Raw genomic sequence first — 13,889 nt, 5'->3', positions numbered from 1 at the left:
TTTCATAGGTAGACAGGATTTGAAATACAATCTACGAAATTTCGTATTTTCAAGTAGGTAGACGAATGAATCCATAACATTCCGCACTTCGAATTTCTTAAATCGAAGAAAGCCAATTTGATTTCTAGTTTAAGTAGATGTATTTTCTATACTGATTGTTTTGAAAAGAATCTGAATCTTCAAAAAATAAGTTAAATATTCCGTCATGAACAAGTCTAAAGCTACACGTATGAAAAATGATGTTAAATTTGAAACACGAATATGTGCATACACAATATGTATGAATTTAATACGTTACTGTCCTTGAAAGTATTGATTCTTTGGGCGTTAATATCTGAACTTATGGCCGAGCATGGAAATGCTGTAACTTGCATCGAGCGCTTATGAGTACTTTATCCCTCAATCGATTATGTCGTATATGTACATCATAACTAAAGTCAATTCACCGCGGGAATGAAGTGTAGACATGTAACTAGATTATGAGAGTTTTTGGGTATCCTAATGTTTATGTTAAATATATCGACTTCTAAGCTTATAGTATACTCAGGGAGTCGAGACACGGTCAGGTCAGTGTGCCGGCTAAAATGACACGACGGTTCGCTCTGGGGGTTATTGAAAGGTTTAAGGGGTTACGGGTTTCGTCTGAACCGTGTGTCCTGACCAAAAGAAACGGTTAGGATTTTTCGACAACCGGAATTCGTAAGCGGTTATAACTGGTCAAAACTCTTGTCGGGTCTCCGGTCTAGACCGTCTTTCGGGAGAGGAAGAAATAGTCAGATGAGGAGTTTCCTCTCAACCAGCATCGAGTTAATTTGATCAACTGACATTCTTCAAACATAGAAATTCGCTCAACCAGAATTCAGCTGTATCTAATTATCTTATGATTATTTCTGTGATCGATTATTGAAAAAATCATGGTAATTGCAATCATTCGCCGATTAACCATTATTGAAATAAATCAGTAATTATAGATAATTTTTTTAATCTATTATCATAAACGAATAATTTATATTTTATTAACTGTAGTAGGTACATAATAAAATGTTCGAAATGAGAATTAGGTAAATTAAAGTTAAAGATAGATATGTAAATTATACTTCTATACTAAAATTATAGTTTTCATCAGTTCTCACTACATAAAAAAATTATTTGTTCATTTAATTATCTAATAAATATGTATTTTCAAACAAATGTTCACAATATTATTATTGTTACTACATATCATAAAGGAACACCCTCAGGTGTGAATCTCCAGTTTTTACGAAACTCGGCAATTGCATATTTTTGAGCGGCAAATGTAACTATGTAAGCAGTTTTTAAAAAATATTTATTTGTTTAAATGGTACATTAAAAATAGCATATTTTCGTACTTTTTTCCAAATAAATATTGATTGGTCTTTTCTATAAGCTGAAACTTTAAATACGGATGAAATAAAAGTTTAGATTTTAACGTTGTAAACAAAATAAAACAATCGGTTCACATTTTATGCGAAATTGAGACATGCAATGAGTAGTTTTGAAAAAATACATATATTCTTGGATTTTCATTATTGTATTATGATATACATATATCCTTACCACTTCCTTCTTTCTGTGCCATGAAGTAAACAAATAATAAGAATCTTCGAACTCGAACTGTACGCCTATAAAAGACAAGGATAGGAATAGGGATTAAGAAATGTAGAAAGGCAAATTTCGTATTTGTTATCAGATTTGTATGTAAGTACCATCAACCGATCCCTTGTCTTCTCCTGATGAAAATGGTACCAAACACGACACGAATCCGATTATTTATAATAAAGATACATAAAACTTTATTTGCAGAAGGAAAAGTCTTACTCGCCCTACCACAAATCTTTCTATAAATCAGATTTTAGATATCATTATTATAAATCGAAATTATGTCGTATTTGATACCATTTTCATCAGGATAACACAAGGATTGATTGGTGTTATTTGTGAGAAAATACGATAGTAAATAAAGAACTTGCTTTTTTTGACTACATCTTTCTTTTGTCTTTTATGACCCCCACTGTATCGAGCTGAAATGTAAACGGCCTAGCCCAGCTGTGTCGATTATAAAGGTCGACTCCAGGTCCAAACCCTGACCGTGAATGTTTCTCTTGTAACCTCTCAAAATCTCAGAATTGGTCTTTCACCAAGCGGTCACAAACTCCTGAGCAAAACTTAATCAGTTAGCATTTCCAATCAACCTTCTAACGCTTTTACGGTCAGAATTTCAGTTGTATCTTATTACAGTTACTAGTCGCTGAGAGGTTAGAACTGATCAAGAATGCCGGTTACAATTCCAGCCTTTCGACTCCCTGATTATATTAGACTGATATAATTTCGCGAAACTGCAACATTTTTTGCTAGTAAATAATGGTTATGCTGTACGGTCTGTTTTCGTGTACTGATTATGACGTATTGTAGGTATATGTATATGCTAATACTAATAGCAGAAAATTCATGCCATTGTGGATTACATTTTCACTGATTAACTGTAACATTTGAGGGGTAAAGTTTAACATAATTTCTGTTCTTGTTTGTATACTATAATAACAGTATTTTACTTTGTTTAAGGTTTTGTTACAGTCAGAGATATTCCAGTCTTTATTGTTAATGTACTTTACCGTAGGGTTATTCCACTCGAAATCATACTTTCTAGAGTTACATTTCGGATTTCACAGAAATTTGAATAGTATTGTAGTCTTTACTACTTATTTAGGTAATGGTATTTACTGAGTAGGATTTAAAATTATTTTTTTAATATTAACAGTCACTTAATCGAACAATTTCTGTGATGTTACTATTTAATATCGAGCTACAAAACGTTACGAACACAAAAAATATTGAACTATGACTTCCGTAAGGTTAAAAAAGAATATTAACACTTATCTATTTTACAATTAGTAGTAGAAGTAGAATTTTTAACCCTACAAGGGTCGCGGGTCAATATTGCCACAGAGGCTCAATTTTCAGCATATGTTTCATAGTTTATCTTAAGGATTAAATACCGCTAAAAACTATAACATACTTAAATTTTAACAAGATCCGAAATGTTACTTAATAACGTGCCCGATACTCATTGTACCATTATAGTTCAGTTTCAAAGATGAAGTATTCACATAATGATGGTTGAATTTATGTGGCAGTTGATGAACGCTTACGAAATATGATTGTTTTACGGTTGTGTACATTTCTCGACAAAAATTTATATTCCCATCATTTTTGATAGTTTCATAGAGTCAAAACATTTTTAAATTGATGTTGTTTAAAAGAAGCAAAAAAAGTCGCTTTTTTCCAACAACAAACTGGAAAAGCATTTCCATTGAATTGATAATCAAGCAAACTCAAACACTTAATAAGGTCACGTTTTATAAATACGTTTAATTTATTAGCACAGTGTTTAATAATTTATATTTTTTCTTAAATATAGTTTAAAACACTTAACGAATATTTGAGTATAGTATCAAATATCTTTAATAGAGGGATACTTAACGTATGTTGTCAAGGCCAACGTTCTAAGTAATCTTGTCTTATTTATTCTAATTTTCATTTTGTATTCAAATTTATAATATATATATAATATAATATATTATATATTATATATAATATAATATATATATATAATTTATTAATAACTTCATTAGTAAGTTTACTCCTTAAAACTAAAGTATTCTTATTCAACAAACATTCAAAGGTGGAGCTTAGTTTCTCACATTGTTATTTTATTGTGTGTTCGATAGAGCTGGGACAAACTGTATGTATCTTCAAAAGTTTTAGAGTTAGATCAAAATGTCATAAGATAAGATTAAATACTATCGAATGATGCATAACCTAGAAATAGTTTTACGCATTTGTATTTATTAGTTGATTAGGACAACCAGGAAGTGTAATTCTATAGTGTTTGTAAGTAGAAACTTATATCTTTGACTGGACTAGTGAATGCACTTTTTCAATCTTTCTGCATTTTATTACAATATAAAGAAATTGTACTGTAGGTTCCATTAATAAGAACATATGAAATGTATAGCATCGCTTAATATTTTAAATAAATCTAAATTTCTAACATACAGAAATATAAGGAGGAAGCATTCAATTCAACATCTAATAAAATTTCTTAAGTTTACAGTTTTCAACATATTTTTAACCTATCAAGTCTATTTATAATAAATAAAAAATCGTACGACAATCGTACGACAATCATACAACGATTAATCGGTTGGAGATATTCTAGAACACGCTTGCCATATGTGACACATAGCGGGAACTGAGGGGTGAGGCGCCTGTGTGAGCACGTGCTCACTGCGTGATAGAATATTTTTTTCTCTCGGCGAAATAAGGTAAACCCCCTTCCCTGACACTAGGACCCGTGAATGTATAAGCGAGATGCGCGAGTGGGGAAACGCGCAAAATCCAAGGAATTGCGGTCTGGTAACAGAGCTGGGAGATTTTGCGCCTTTGATGCAAGATTCACTAGGTAAAAATGGGAATGACGATGAGACTACTAGTTAAATAAAGATAGCAATATATGAGTCCGTAGCAAACGCAATAGTGGGGCTGAAGTAAAGTGCGAATGTGTAAGGAGTTACTCTGCGAGCATAACAAGAAGGACAAGTATATGTAACTGACCAGGAGCAAAAGAAGTAGCACATCTAAAGGAGGGGTACGCTAGTATTGAAGCGGAAAGAGACGTGAATGTTGAGTGAAGCAGAGAGAGAGAGAAAAATGTTATAAGATACCGTGACTGAGCAAGTGAAAAAGATATTCACAACGTGAATTAAATAAAATAAATATTGTCATAAAAAAAGCGAGACTTATTTAAATATAGGATATGATTAAATAATCTGAAAATATAAAGATTAAAAAAGAAGAGAAGATAAATGAGTATACAAATAAGCAAGAGGGTAAAAGGAGGTTAAAAATGAAGAGAAAGAACCAGTACATATTAGAGACAACGGTACTGTACGTAATGCGTAACAAATAACGAGTAGCTTATATGTTATATTATTTTGTAACAAATGATACGATACGTAATATGTATATGATAGGTTTATTATAATTGTATTTGAATAAACACCGGTGAAAATCTTACACTTAACAGCAAGAAATTCATAATGTGAGTTTATTGTATGTATACGAAACGTTAGAGCGCAAAAAGAACGAAGAAATCTAAGAATATCAGAGCAAACATGCGTATGACTGTGTGAAAGAGAGGGAGAAAGAAAACGAATGGGGGAATCAACATATATCGAACATCACGGCGTAGCTTTAGGCTGGATACACACATTCGTTTCTCCGACGCACGATTTCAATGCGGTATCGAAATGACATTTTGCGATACATTCTGAACTATGTGCATTGATTTGAAAACAAGAAAAGACATACGATTGTGCGCCAAAAAGTCGCTCATCTGCAAGGAGCCTTATTGTTAGACCCACTAAATACATTCGTCTTTTTGAAAGTGCAGTCATGCAGTACTGGAATTGCGGTTTGTCTCTGGCAACATCGTGGCAACGCATATCTTTCTTGCGTGCATTTATCACAATTTTAATTCTTCAATACCTTGTAGATACCATTACGACACCGCACAGCTACTATACGTTCAAAAAACGGATGTGTGTAGCAGGCTTTACGCACAATACATGCACAACTTTTATGCAGTGCCGCTAAATCGTATTGCCATCGAAGTATTTACATATACTTATACATATACATAGATATACGTAAGTAGTACTTAGGATGGCATAGGGTTTAGAAGAGTATTTTGCATGCTCTGCGTGTTTCTGAATGTGCAGTATAACCTATGAGTTAATGACGAATCCCAAATTTCGTATTTACGTCTGCACAATCATTAAATATCAAAATAAAAGAATTTATCAACAACGCATAGTAGTATAACGTGTAGTGCCCCATCTAATTTGTATTATTTCAAAATGCTATTTGAGTACAGCGTAATTAATATACATCCAAAATGTGCATGTATGTACCGGGTTTAGTGTACGAAGATGTGTGTGGTGCATTGAAAGGAAAGAGATGGAACATCGTAAGAGTGGGACGGCAGTGGAGAGCGCGAAGGAAGAGGGGCAGTAGACGGTCTACTGGGGGGGGGGGGGGGGGGGGGGGGGGCAGGCCATACCACGGCTGCCTGCTCAGCGTTCAGTTGTCCCTGCTATCTTCAACGTGTTCTTTTGGATCGTTTAGTCAACAGATTTCGCGATTCATATGCGTGTGAACGTATTTGTTTTCTCGCTTAGATGTGTTGGCAGAAGTGATTGCATTTATATCAAATAGCCTTCAATAAAATTCTTATCGTCACGTGAAGAGAAACTCCTACTGTGGTTGAGCTTCTCGATCTTGAAAGTTAGGTTACAGAAAGGAAAACTCGGTTTGTAAAGTAACTAGTCGGGAATTCGTGTTCACGTGTTAAGGTCGATCGAAATTTACTGTAAATGTGCCAGTAAATGACCAAAACTATACTGTTCTACTGCAAACGCAGATAATTCGCCTTTACGAATATAGAATGTTCCTTGTTGCGCCAGTCGACAACAATCGCTGGGCCTATACTATGCACGGATTGGAGAAGCCTATGGATCACGTGTCCGGTAAATACCTGTAATATTAGCTTTCTTCATTTTGTTTGTATAAGATTATATCCTACGTACCTGTAATATTTTCTCTATGAACAAATTCTCTGAGGAATCTTAACTAAAAGGTACAAAAACTTCGAAATGAAAGTTAAAATATTTTTTTATCTGTTTAAGCTAAATTTGTAAGTGGATTAAGAGGTTAGGGCACTGATGCGTTCCAAAAATTACTTTTATTTTAAAACAACAGTAGAAGAGAAGTACACATTTGATTGATATAAGTTTTCTTGGGTTATTTTACAGTTGTATGAATTATAAGAAAAAACAATATTAATTTTGTTTTAAGTACTATTAGGTTTTTAACGGCATCGCTTTGAATCGCTCTTTTTTAAGATTGTCTGACGGCGTGCAGATTCCAGTCAAACGGAATTACTTGGAACGAAAAATTCAAAAAATGCTTGAAACTAGAGTATATTCTCTAGGTATTGACGATCGCTATTTAAAAATTTTTAATAATTTCGGGAAATGTAAACAAAAAACATACAAATTTTTTGTACAAATTCAATAGGTCAAATACAAATAGCTACCATTTTGATATTTTTGACAAAAATGGAAATGTTCAATCGTCAATGCTTAGAGAATATACTCTAGTTTCAAGCATTTTTGAATTTTTGTTCCAGGTAATTCTGTTTGGCAGGAATTTTGCACACCGTCAGGCTATCTTAAAACAAAGTGATTCAGAACGATGCCGTTAAAAATCTAATAGTACTTAAAACAAAATTAATATTGTTTTTTCTTATAATTCATACAACTGTAAAATAACCCAAGAAAACTTATATTAATCAAATGTGTACCTTTTTCTGCTGTTATCTTAAAGTAGAAGTATTTTTTGAACGCGTCAAAGCGTCCTAACCCCTCAACTAAATATGTATATATTTATATAGCTTAGCGCGTAAATGGAGTAGTAGTGGTCGCACAAAATTACAGAAAAAATTATATTGGTTTGGAAAGATATCACAAAATCTGTAAGAACTCAATGAGTATAGTTCATAAATACTACGATAAAATTTCCCCACGTAAATAATTTACTCAACATTTTGGGGGGAAATTGTTCCAAATCTTATACTATTATTTTTTAAAAACGTAATTTGTTCGACAAATATAATGTTCCCTGAATGAAATAAGAAAATCTAATTAATTTGATGAAAGCTTCAAAATAGAAAATAAATATTTAGCTACGTAATATTTCTTTTTTTCTTAAATGTTGAATTTGTTTTTAGTAATCTTAGAAAATAGTCGTTTACTATTAGAGTAATTAAAGTATGTATTTAGAAACATAATATGAATTTGAAGGTTGAAATATTTATTGAATATCTACATTTTTGCGTACTGCATTATCTGTTCGTTATTGTAAAATACATGTAGAGAGTGGACCAACTAAATAGGATCATCTAAATATCTGCTGTATGGGTCATTCCACGCGAAATCGGGCACGTTTCGGAGCAAGTTCTTGTAATTTGCTCAAATTTGAATATGTTGTACTCTTTAACGATATTTAAACGTACCCTAAAGGATTTTTCAAAATTCTGAAAATTGTCGATTTTACAGCTGTTTGAAGTTAAGTGCTACCTTTTTTTTAAAAAATTATAGCTATTGAACTAGTAAGCAGATGGAGATGAGTTTTATGGTGCTTATAGAGAAAACATTGAAGTTTGTAAAAAAAATTATTTCATTTAAAAAAACTTGTTTTTTAATCATCTTTTTTGCAATTATTTTAAACAAATGCAGGTTTCTAAAATGATGCGCGATTTTAAAAATCTGAAAAAAAGGAGAATATAGTTTGATCCTTCCCCTTGATGGACAAACTTTCAAAAAGATGGACATTTTAAAATTGGCCCTGTGAAAATTGCTGAAAGTTGACGCTGCGTCGAGTCGCACTGCTGTGGCGGGCGCGTCGTCGCTGGCAGCCTACTCGTGTCCAGCGGACGAACGTGCGTTATTATTTGCGATCAAGGCGGCAAATATTGGTAACTCACTCTTTGTCAATGATACTTATTGACAAGTTCACATTCATTTTTGCCATGTGAAGTTGCAAAAAAGTGCCATTCTGCATTAATACCAAAATCTTCGAAATGAAAACTAGAATTTAAGAGATTATATTTATGTTTTCAAGCATAAGACGAAGATTGAGTTACCAATATTTATTGATTGCATTAAACCTTGCAAATGCTCGGAGATAATGTAGAGTAATGTTGGGTGAAGTCGTCTTGATTCCAAATAATAACGCACGTTCGCCCGCTGGAGTCGAGTAGGCTGCTAGCGACGACGCGCCCGCCACAGCAGTGCGACTCGACGCAGCGTCAACTTTCGGCAATTTTCACAGGGCCAATTTTAAAATGTCCATCTTTTTGAAAGTTTGTCCATCAAGGGGAAGGATCAAACTATATTCTCCTTTTTTTTCAGATTTTTAAAATCGCGCATCATCTTAAAAACCTGCATTTGTTTAAAATAATTGCAAAAAAGATGATTAAAAAACAAGTTTTTTTAAATGAAATAATTTTTTTTACAAACTTCAATGTTTTCTCTATAAGCACCGTAAAGCTCATCTCCATCCGCTTACTAGTTCAATAACTATAATTTTTTAAAAAAAAGGTAGCACTTAACTTCAAACAGCTGTAAAATCGACAATTTTCAAAATTTTGAAAAATCCTTTAGGGCACGTTTAAATATTGTTAAAGACTACAACATATTCAAATTTGAGCAAATTACAAGAACTTGCTCCGAAACGTGCCCGATTTCGCGTGGAATGACCCGTATGTATTATATAAAACAACTTTTCAGGACAAAGTTGCACTGTTTTAAGCGACACATAATTCTGGAAAGAATTTTTTATCAAGGTCAATTTTTTACGAGAATCAAAATCGTCAGTGTTTCTTAAACGGAACCGTGTATTTTTTTTATATCCTTCTAGAACATGAAAAAACGAAATCAACGACCATATTAGTCATACTAGTTTAATCATTTTATCTCGAGATATTTTCATCTAAGTATTAAAATTTCGTAAGGATTTACACGGCATATCGAGTCACACTTTCGTATTCAAACGTAAACTTTAGATTAGCTATTATTAGAAGCGAACATACTTATTTTTATATTTTGTTAGCAATTTGTAAGGCTACAGATGCTGAAAGTGGTGGCAGTTGGCTTTAATGCATTGTTGGAACTATTTCTTCACGCACATTTGTTATTTTATATATCGTTATTAATGCACATCCAGGTACAATTCTTTCTTTCATGTTCTGCGCAGTTGTTGATGTTTTATGGTAAACTACATTTTTTAGGTTATCTGATAAATAAAAATCTAATAAAATAAGGTCAGATGAACATTTCCAATCCATAATCCCTCGTCTGTTGAGAATCTTTAAGAGATTTTAACTTTCTGAAGCATATATCTTGAAGTACAATGATTAAATGGTATGGTCACCATGGTTATTGAATTTGTTTTTTCAAGCTTTACAAGGATATCCGAAACATATACGGTTCCATTTAAAAAATTACTGATAAAATTTCGTAAAAAAAATTAGGTCAAGATCTCGATGTACTGATTCCTCAATGATTTTGATGATTTTCAAATATGTCATAAGGGAGGTGATTTTGAACAACTTTTTCCTTTGCTCATAATAAACGATCGGCTTTAGTTTCCAAGATATTTGCAAGAAACTTTGTTTTACACAGTCGAATTGTACCCTATATGGATACGTTATTGACAACGTATGCGTAAGTTCAATGCCTCCGTTTATTTATTATTTCTGTGAACACGTCGCAGCAGCTGGCAGGCAATTTATGTAACGGATAAACCAAAAGATTAAACTTTGCCAATTTTAATGTTGAATTTCAACGAAATGTTCATTCCATATTTTCCATAATGTTTCCATACATGTCAGTATTCTCCTAACTCAAAAAGAAAGACGGATCAGAATTGGTCTGGGTTTAGGCCCTTTTACGGGGCGGGGGTGCAGAGGGAAGCAAAGCCTGCGCTTCCAAAATGGTGAATTTCTCCGAAGGCAATGTGTTTGGTACGATATGTCGATTGACAAAGGAGTTGAACACCCGTTGCATATATTGCCTGCCCACTACCACGATGTCTTTATAGAAACAATAGATAAGCGGCAGCGTCGAGCTCACGTATGCGCTGTCGATAAGGTATACATGTAAGGTACAATTCAACTGTGCAGTACAAAAAGTTTTTTGCAAGTATCTCGGAAACTAAGGTCGACCTATAATGTGCAAAGGAAGAAGTTATTCAAAATCGCTTCCTTTATGATATATTTGACAAAAAGTTGTTTCGATAGTGGCCTTTAAAACAATGCAACTTTGTCCGGAAAAGTTCTTTCATACAACTGTTGGATAACACTGTTCAACACGGGTCTGATTTTGTAAGCGTGAATAAACATTTCTTATAGATTTCGACGTGCTGATTACGAATCTGCAAACCGTTTTTTCCCAGAACGTACAGTTTCTGAAAAAATCAATTTTGAAAAAAATGATAAATTTTCAACTTTGGGATTTTTTTATGCTTCTACCGTAGTAGTTATTTAGTTCCTCTTTGTACGAAATGATTCTGTGGACTCTCCCGAATAAAATAATATAAATAGTTATTAGATTATAAACATCGAAATAGGTTTAAATAACAATTAAAGTGAAAAGGACACCCAAAACACACCCATTTTTGCTGATATTTTTCACTTTATTTCAAAAAGTAAGGATCTAGGAGAAAATTTGACTATACCACGCCATAGAGCAAACCTTTCTACTAAGGAAAGCATCAAGCGAATGTCCAAAATTATTTTTGTTTTCAATATAGAAATAAAATAGTTTGGCAAAACGCGCGGCGGAGACAGTGGTACTCAATAACGTCAATGCGTATAGGGACCGCTGAATGGCAGCGGTAGGCGAGGCGTCCACCGGCACGCTCCGCAGTCATTGAGTACCACTGTCGCCGCCGCCCGTTTCGTCAAACTATTTTATTTCTATATTGAAAACAAAAATAATTTTGGACATTCGCTTGATGCTTTCCTTAGTAGAAAGGTTTGCTCTATTGCGTGGTATAGTCAAATTTTCTCCTAGACTCGTACTTTTTGAAATAAATAGAAAAATATCAACAAAAATGGGTGTGTTTTGGGTGTCCTTTTCACTTTAATTGTTATTTAAACCTATTTCGATGTTTATAATCTAATAACTATTTATATTATTTTATTCGGGAGAGTCCACAGAATCATTTCGTGCAAAGAGCAACTAAATAACTACTACGGCAAAAGCGCAAAAAAATCCTAAAGTTGAAAATTTGTCATTTTTTTCAAAATTGATTTTTTCAAAAACTGTACGTTCTGGGGAAAAAACGGTTTGCAGATTCGTAATCAGCACGTCGAAATCTATAAGAAATGTTTATTCACGTTTCCAAAATCGAAAAAAAGTCAAAATTTGTCGAACAGTGTAATTAGCGTTAGTCTTGATTCATAAAGAATAAATATGATAAGAGATGTCCATTTAAAACAACTGAGGTCAGTGGTTGTGCACACTTTCTAAATTAGAGTTCAAATTCTAGTTTCAGCTCGCAACTAATGAGGGAAATGTCAGTATTGATGTAATACTGTCAGAACTAGATTCACATGTACAACATTCGTAACCGGAATTATAGGCAGTTATGAAAAAAATAATGGATACAGGAATTTCTACTATTGCTGTTGCTTCGGTTGCTCTATTACTCAAGTATACCTGCCTAAGCGGTTTTTCCAAACTTTACATTTATTTTTTTCATAACTGGCTGGTCATTTATGGCTATAATTCTGGCTATGATTGTTGTATATGTAGATTCATAATTCTGCCTTTCATAAAAATCGGTGATGAGGATTAGTATTGACATTTCCCTCATAAGCCAAGGGCTAAGTTATCATCTTCCCATAAAAAAACCAATCAATATACACCCGGAAATACGAAACGCGAGAGAGAACATGTACTCTCGATAGTACATAGAACATGTATTAGTCAGTCTTCATAGTCTTTTTTATTGTTGTACCCATCTTAAATATATTACTTAGTTAAAAATACAATTGTACATGTTAATACTCGTAGATTTCCAGTACAACAGTAAATAAAGCAGATATTAAAATGATCTCATTTAGTTGATCCACCCTGTATACACATATGTATATATAAATTATGTCATAACGATGACTTATATCTCTATAATCTGCTATTCAATTTTATCGATTATGTAGGATAGGTTATAGTTCATGGTAGAAATAAAATTAGAGAAATTCTATGACTCGAAATAAAACCAAATTCAAGAATAACATATCCCCTTTGGCGACTTGGTTTTCGGAAAAAATGTATTTGAAAATCGAGTACTTAAACTTGCGTCTAGCTAATATGTAACTGGCATTACAGATGTCACTGAACATCGTTACGATGCAATAGCAAAATGTATCAATATTTACTTTTAACTCATTTAGTTTTGTGGTATGCAAAGAACACATTGTTTTTAATAAATGACAGGAATAGAGTAACCATTATAATCCTCAAGACATAGTATCATTTGTCGTATCGCTAGTTAAATAAACACGATCCCCTCGAACTACCAACATTTTGAAAGTACAGAAAATATTATGTGAAAGACATATCACGTGCTGAGCGACAAAGGCAGGGCCTTCTGGAACTAGAGTATCATATGAGAACCATTCATACTTGCAAATACCACGAACAGCACGAATAGGCATTCGAAGCCTATTCATACTATCCAAATACAGGACATCTCTAAGCCTCCAATACAGGAAGCTTAGTAAGGTGCATTGACCTAACAAGTCTATAACTCGAGTAGCTTTTTTTTCTTTCCAATATTTCCAATATCATATGGTATAATTAACAATCGTGAACTACAATATTAGATATGATGATAACGTATTTACTTACTTATTTAATGTTTAAACCTTCTATCTTCTTTTGTTTTATCCTATTTTTGGAACACGTTCTATTCAGCACAAATTTAATTTTAATTGTTACAAATTCACTAATAATGAAAACCCTCTAAATGACACTGATAGTTTAACATTAACGATCAAACACTGAAACACTGATAACAGATAGCACTGCATCACTCTTAGTAGTTTAAATAATAATAACTATCATATTGAACATATTGTATCATATATATATATATATATATATATATATATATATACATATATATATGTGCGCATCGGTAAAGAATAAGAGTCGTTCTTCCTACTTGTGTATAGGCTT

The 13,889-nt window shown here is 33.0% G+C and overlaps 1 protein-coding gene across 4 annotated transcripts in view; it reads left to right on the top strand.

Moving 5' to 3' along the window:
- LOC143176963 (peroxidase) overlaps window positions 1-13,889 on the top strand; it is a 68,571-nt gene that overhangs the window by 29,258 nt on the left and 25,424 nt on the right. For 2 of the 4 annotated variants that reach the window (XM_076374649.1, XM_076374647.1), the window contains exon 1: window positions 6,186-6,608. The exons of the other annotated variants lie outside the window; for them this stretch is intronic. In XM_076374649.1, the coding sequence (XP_076230764.1) occupies window positions 6,527-6,608 (82 nt within the window). In that variant the 5' untranslated portion in view covers window positions 6,186-6,526. Of the gene's footprint in view, window positions 1-6,185; window positions 6,609-13,889 lie in introns of those variants that run through there. 4 annotated transcript variants of the gene reach the window in all.

This window comes from Calliopsis andreniformis, chromosome 3 (genome assembly GCF_051401765.1).
Source record: "Calliopsis andreniformis isolate RMS-2024a chromosome 3, iyCalAndr_principal, whole genome shotgun sequence".
Lineage (NCBI taxonomy): Eukaryota > Metazoa > Arthropoda > Insecta > Hymenoptera > Andrenidae > Calliopsis > Calliopsis andreniformis.
The sequence above is the reverse complement of the archived record's forward strand: the minus strand, read 5'-3'. Positions and strand labels throughout refer to the sequence as shown.